General features: G+C 35.7%; 1 protein-coding gene across 6 annotated transcripts; it reads right to left on the reverse strand.

The window, feature by feature from the left end:
* Positions 1-1544: 1544 nt before the first annotated feature.
* Positions 1545-5624, reverse strand: LOC132059769 (zinc finger CCCH domain-containing protein 22-like). 6 transcript variants are annotated; one of them, XR_009415727.1, is made up of 9 exons: positions 4644-5624; positions 3602-3799; positions 3333-3512; positions 3157-3242; positions 2841-3080; positions 2611-2758; positions 2222-2431; positions 2053-2109; positions 1545-1959 (listed from the first exon to the last, which is right to left on the reverse strand). XR_009415727.1 is itself a non-coding variant. In XM_059452545.1 (9 exons), the coding sequence occupies exons 1-8, from the start codon at positions 5477-5479 to the stop codon at positions 2096-2098; spliced, it is 1932 nt and encodes a 643-aa protein (XP_059308528.1). In that variant the 5' UTR covers positions 5480-5624; the 3' UTR covers positions 1545-1959; positions 2053-2095. The 6 variants fall into 6 exon arrangements, 5 of the variants coding, with proteins under 5 accessions (XP_059308528.1, XP_059308530.1, XP_059308529.1 ...); XM_059452545.1 differs by having other exon boundaries at positions 2053-2129; XM_059452547.1 differs by having other exon boundaries at positions 2053-2129; positions 3602-3787; positions 4644-5622.
* Between the last annotated feature and the right edge of the window lie 1253 nt (positions 5625-6877).

The raw sequence follows: 6877 nt of genomic DNA on the forward strand, positions 1-6877 counted from the left end.
CAAGGATTTATGCTCGGAAACCCAATGGGAAAATCTCATTAGTTAGGTTATTGCCCTTTTCATGTAAAAACAAAAAACAATATTTTTTTTTTACAAAATGTAACAATATTTTTCTTTCAAAACGTAGCATATACACTATGCGTGCGCATAAAGTCTCAATGTATATAAATTGATGCATTGTCTATGCAAATGTATAAACACTTACAGCATACACACAGTATGCACGCGCATACAAGAATTGTGCCTACAATTTAGGAATACGTGTATCAATATATATCTGCTATAAAATGTAAAGTATAGCTATGTTTGTAATTATTTAAAAGCACCACTATAAAGTGTAATTATAGAGCATAATCAATTACATGGTGATTCTTCCTTCTTTCATTTATAACAATTAGATTAGGGCCAATTTTATGTGTTGGAATCGATAAGTGAAAGTCATAAAAAGAGCGAAAAGCAATGAAGTAGCATCAATAAAGCAAAAAGAATTGATCGATCTAATTTCTTTCTTCATTTGTTATAGCCAAATATTAACTTAAACTAGGCCCGTTAACGTATGTACAAACCATATAGTACTATAAAACAAAAATGTATGGGCACGTGATTTCGTGGAAGAACTCACATTATTTCTACAATTATACTTATCTATCATCTTGGACTTAACACCATAGAAAATCAAGAGACAGACAAACAGGAATATCTACCCTTGATCTCCACCAACTCCAGTGAGGGTCCCAAAAGAAAAGAAATTAGAAAGAAAAAAATACACACATCAAGCACTTTATGTTCTATCATTTTTATAAACAAATTAAATCCTGTTTAGACTCTTTAAGACAAAATTATTATAGCAATTAATGGGGGAAAGGGTCAAAATTTGGCTGCACATGTACACAATAGATTAAAAGGAAAGCAAGCCAAAACAGAAGGGGGCACCAGTACCCATAAAAACAAAAGGCCAAAGACACATTTAAGTATGAATAAGGCTCTATGGGACTTGAAAGTGAAAGTAGTGGACTGTGGGGGGTGGGTACCCTTGGTACCAGTCAAATGGTGTCAGTAGCCCATGTGATAGTATGGCCCTTAAACCCTCATGTCCACCTAAAAGAAACCACAAAATGAGACAAGAGTTCCCTTAAAGTAGCCTTTGATTGCACAAAAGAACACACTTTTCTTTAACCCCACCATCCCCAAAAACCCCTTCCTTTTGGTAGGTGTTTTGTCCAAACCAACTTGCAATGCATCGACCATTTCATCATGTACCTACCACTTTTTACCAAGGTAACTCTGATCACCAATGTTGCTCGGACTCTCCAAAAATGTCGATGAGTGTGTGTTGGATACTCCAACAATAGTGCATTTTTAAATAATCCGACACGGCTGCTAGCTAAACAGATGATAAGAAATCACCTAATGTTTATCTCTATATTCAAGTATTCAATTTTATTTCCCTTTTGAGTTCCTAGTTGAACCAAGTAGATGGTATGCAGTATCACCTCAATCTTGATAATTTAGGAAGCTAAATGTGGAACCCATTTGGGGGAAAGTGAGATCTAAAAGACATTTTCATTTTTCAACTTTAACTTTTTACTTACATCATAGCAAGTTACAACAGTAAAAGCAGAGAAAAGATGGGGAGGAAAGGGGAAGGAAACTACTATTATCATACTAAGGGTTACTACTAGTCTGCCTTTTGATTCTTTTGCTATTGTTCAGTGTGGTCCAACACACAACTACAAAGAAGGTACACAAAATAGAGAGATAGAGAGAGATACCCCACTCCCATTAATCAGTTCATCTGTCTTTTACGTATACATTATGTATTTGTTGTAAGTAGTATGGTATTGATGATGGCAACAATCTTGAGGAGATCTTCCTTACCGATCTTTCTTCTATTGTTTGGCTATACAGCTAGAGGACTTTTACTTCCTTCTTCTATATGGTAGTACCACTCAAACGTTTCTGCATAAACAAACACAAACAACATTAAAGAATCTAATTTAGAACAAAAATGGAAAGTTGAAACCATTAATAACAACCGATTCTTTCACAAACCTAAGTTAATCCCTCCTAGCTAGCCATGCACAACTCTTAACACCTACATTTCAATGGCTTCTTGCCCAGAAGTAAACCTGGTCAATCACCACCTCAAATTAACTTCTTTCACTCTACTTTAAAACACAAAGATAGTGGAAGAAGAAGAGACGTGGTGATTAAGAAGTACCTCGGCATGTGGAAGTAACATGATTTAAGAGAAGCCATGTTGAGGGTAGAAGTTGCGGGAAGCATAGGGATATTATTGTTAGAAGTAGCACTAGTTATTGGCGAACTAATGCCACCTTCAGCTGAATCACTGGAGAATGCAGCCTGGTGTTCTGCAGCTGATTTTGTAGGAGAAGCAAAAAGGTTATCAGGAAGGATGTGCTCCATGCTGCTTCAACACCAAACAAAAGTCAATAACATTAGATAGAATCCAAAAACACTAATTAGCAATAGGTTAGAACCAATCCCAGCAAAATTTGACATAATCAATGGGGAAAACAAATCACTTGAACTTGGAATTTATGCTGTTAATAATCTTGAAATTCCAATAAAGAAATTGCTGTTAAGTACCTTTCATGAAGATTAGAGTTGTCGGTATCGGTGGTCTGCTCTTTGCTGCCATTTTCGTTGTCAATATCGCTAGGCAGCATTTCTTGAGGCACCTTCTCATCAGCTGCAAGAGGGGGGGTCTTGGTATCTTCATGGGTATCATTACTTTCTGTAAAATGAAATAAAATCAGTAAACACTAGATCTATTAAGCTAAAGTAGAAAACTAAAAAAAAAATGTCGTAAGGTTAACCTGCAGGGATTTCTTGAGCAATGCCATTCGACACAGGAACAAAACTATGACTGTTTTGAGAGTGAAACTGCGGAGAGAGGTTGGGTGGGAAGGGATCATTGCGATGTTGATTCTTCAGGTCGAGCAGTTGCAAATTCATTAACCTTCTGCCTTGAAGCTCAATGGCTTGCTGTAATTCAGCCTCCTGCTCTATTTTTCTTCTCAACATCATCTCATGTGAATTATAAAACATTCTTCCTCCTATATATGAAGATAAGTGTCAAAAAATCCATCCTACTATCGACAAGAAAAATAGAAATTTAGTTCATCTTCTTACCAAAGGGAAGGTCATATGGCTCCCTCGATTCAAGCCCTGATGGGCTTAAACAGGTAGACATCTCTCCTCTATCAATTGGATGCTTCCTTTAGTTCAATAAAAAGTGAAACGTTAGCCATGAGTAAAGGAGATGCAATAACTTGAAATAACATAACAGGATGATAATCTAAACATACTTGTCTGCAATTTTTCCCTTTTCCTTGTAGGGCTTTACAAGTACCCGAGAATCACACACAAAATGAGGGTTTCCTTTAGCCAAGATCAGCTTAACAGTTTCTGGGTAGACAAACGTAACGAATCCAAACATTCGCTTCTGCTGATACGGAATTCTAACATCTTGGACCGGCCCATACATACTTCAAAAAAAAAAAAAACAGACGATTTACCATCAATTTTCATCCCAATTTCAAGATTTTCAAGAATCCATTCCACAATAAGCACTTACCTAAAGTAATTAGACACATCCTCCTCCTTAAACGTGCTATCAGCAGGAAATGTTAGGTAAATTTGTCGCATACTTGAATTCGAAATACCACCTAATGCCATTGCTGAAAAATCATTTCTATCAGAGCGGCACCTACCAAATTTTTGGAATTCTTCTCCCATCATAAATGCTGCAGCGGCAGCTGATCTGCAATTCAGACTATACATCAAGATACCTTAAATATCCAACCAATATTCCAAATCTCAACCTCCAAATAATGTCCCAATAGAGTATAACTACCTAACCTTCAAAAAAGAGTTGCTATTGAAATGTTTTTTTAACACAAGTACATGCCAAATCAAGCTTAAGATTAGACCACAAAGAGCAGCATAATACCAAAAATACATTCAGACCACCAAAAATTGGTTTCCAAAATTTAAAAAATAAAAAAAAGTCAATTTCAGGAAAATTACTAGCAAGACAAAAACATTTACAAGTTCATAACAAGGTAGATTAAAAAAAATTACTCCAGATTCAAGGAAGTTGTGAAGTCAATAACTTTCCTTCAAGAAACAAACACAAGCAAACATACCTTTGTTATCATCCAAGAAACAAACACAAGCAAATAGAGTATAACTACCTAACCTTAGAAAATGAGTTGCTATTGAAATGTTTTTTAACAAAAGTAACATGCCAAATCAAGCTAAAGATCAGACTAGAAATAGCAGCATAAGCACATCCAGAAATTGGTTACCCAATAACAAGTCAATTTCAGGAAAATTACTAGCAAGACAGACATTCACAAGTTCATAACAAGGTAGAGTGAAAAAAAAAAAAAAAAAATTACCCCAAAGTCAAAAAAGTTCTAAAGTCAATAACTTTCCTTCAAAATTCCTTTGTTTACCCAAGAAAAAGAGTAAATTGCAGGAAAATTACTAGCAAGACAAACATTTACAAGTTCAAAACAAGGTATAGAGTAAAAATAATACTACCCCAGAATTCAAGAAAGCTCTAAAGTCAATAACTTTACTTCAAGAAACAAAAACACAAGCAAAAATTATACCTTTGGTTATCATTCAAGATATTCATACACTTGTTGTAAGCAATAGGATGATGAGGAGGAGCACCAGAAGCCATAAGAGAAGCAGCAGCAAACCTTTGTTGTTGTTGTTGTTGTTGTTGTAAGGCTTTCATCCTTAAAAAATGATCAAAAGAGTCAACTTTATTACTACTAGGAGAACCAACAACAACACTAGACCCTCCATCAGGTGAAGAACAAGAATCACCACTATGCATAAACTTGCAAGTATTCCCATTCTTACAAAACCCTCTAGCATAATACATGCAAGGTTTCCAACCACCAAACCCCACCACACTACTAGTATTATTATCATCAACAAAAACATCATTAACTGAACAACTCCTCCTATGAAGATGTGGGGTTTCCTCAAAATTGCTCCAAACTAAAGAATCACTTCTTCCACTTGGACTTATAATTGATTCATCAAGAAATGACAAGTCATCATTATTTTGGTCATTATTATTATTACTATAAATAGAACCATTATTCACAACAGCAGCATAAGAGAGGGAACTATTAGTAGACCAAGGTGAAGTAGTACAAGGTGAATGTGGAGAAGGAAAACCAACAACCCCACCATTGTTGGGAATCAAGATTCTTGAACTAGTTGCAGATGAAGTGTTTGACGAAAGTCCTAAATGAGATTTGGCTTGATTTATAAGTGAAATTAAATGGGTTTCAGGACCAAAAGCTAATCTTATCATTTCTTTATCACCTTGGTCTTGTATCAAAATATAACCCATGATTTTTGATGCATTTTCTGGATCTAAATTTTGGATTCTTGATAAAACTATCTTTGTTGCTTCATATGCATCCATGCCTAAAACATTCACTACTACTACTATAACTATACTACTTCACTTGTTTGTGTTTTCCCCAAAGTTGGAACCTTTTTTTTTTGTAGAAAGAGAAACAAGAGAGAGAGAGAGAGAAAGAAAGGACAATGATAGAGGATAGTGGACTTTTAAATAAAGATTTTACAAAACCTTTTTATCATTTGTGGATTTATTAGAATGGTGTGGGTGTTAGGGGGTGGGGGCGCGAGGGGTAGGTTATTTTGGGGAATTATTAGAATGGTGTAGAGCGGCGGAATCAGAATTTTTATTGTAAGGGTTTAAAAATATGGCGGAGAAATCGAGAGGGTTCAACATCTACGAAATACATAATATATAGTGTAACTTTCTGCCGAATGAGGTTCGGATACCCTATCTACCTCCGTTCTTGGGTGTGTGTGTTTTGTGGGTGGGGGTGGGGTAGTTTATTTTGGGAGAAGTATTAGAACGGGTGTGTTCGGTGGCGGAGCCAAAAATTTTGTTAGGAGGGTTCAAATTTTGGCGGAGAACCGAGGGTTCTGCATTTACTATATATGGATAAAAATAAATTTTAACTCTATATATACAGTGTAATTTCTATTGAATGAGGTTCGGATGAACATCCTCAACCGTACCTAGCTCCAACCCTGGGTGTGTGTGCTTCGTGGGTGGGGTTTGGGGCATGGGGGTGGGGTAGTTTATTTTGCGAAAATTACTAGAATGGTGTGTCCAGTGGGCGGAGCCAAAAAATTTATTAATAACGTTCAAAAATATGAAGAAGTAAATACGAAAGAAGCCAAGAGTATTCAACATGTATTATTATATATGAAAAATAATTTTAATCTTGTATATAAAGTGTAATTTTCTGCGGAATGAGGTTCGGATGAACTCCCTCACCCTACTTAGCTTTGGCTCGTGGGTGTGTATGTTTGGTGGTTGGGGGTGAGGTAGGTTATTTTGGGGAATTATTAAAATGGTGTGAAAAGTGATGGAACTAGAATTTTCTTAGAGAGTTTAAAAATATGAAGAAATAAATATACGAAGATGTGAAGAGTGTTCAACATGTACTATATATATATATATATGAAATATAATTTTAACTTTATATATACGGTGTAATTTTCTGCGGAACAAGGTTCGGATAAACCCTTCAACCCTACCTTGCTCCTTTCCAGGGTGTGTGTGTTCGAGGGGTTGGGGTAGCGTGGGGTAATTTATTTTGGAGAATTATATTAGGAAGAGGTGGCAAAGATATAAACAATGTTTATAAAAGGTAATGATAGGGGTTTGTTTGATGTTATATTTGTGCAATCATTACGTGCCTTATTCAACGGGACACTTGAGAAGGATATAATAGACCTTGGAAGGAAATGAGTGAATTCAATTTTTGTCTCAATTTAATTG

Source organism: Lycium ferocissimum, chromosome 6 (assembly GCF_029784015.1).
Source record: "Lycium ferocissimum isolate CSIRO_LF1 chromosome 6, AGI_CSIRO_Lferr_CH_V1, whole genome shotgun sequence".
In the NCBI taxonomy this organism is placed as follows: Eukaryota; Viridiplantae; Streptophyta; class Magnoliopsida; order Solanales; family Solanaceae; genus Lycium; species Lycium ferocissimum.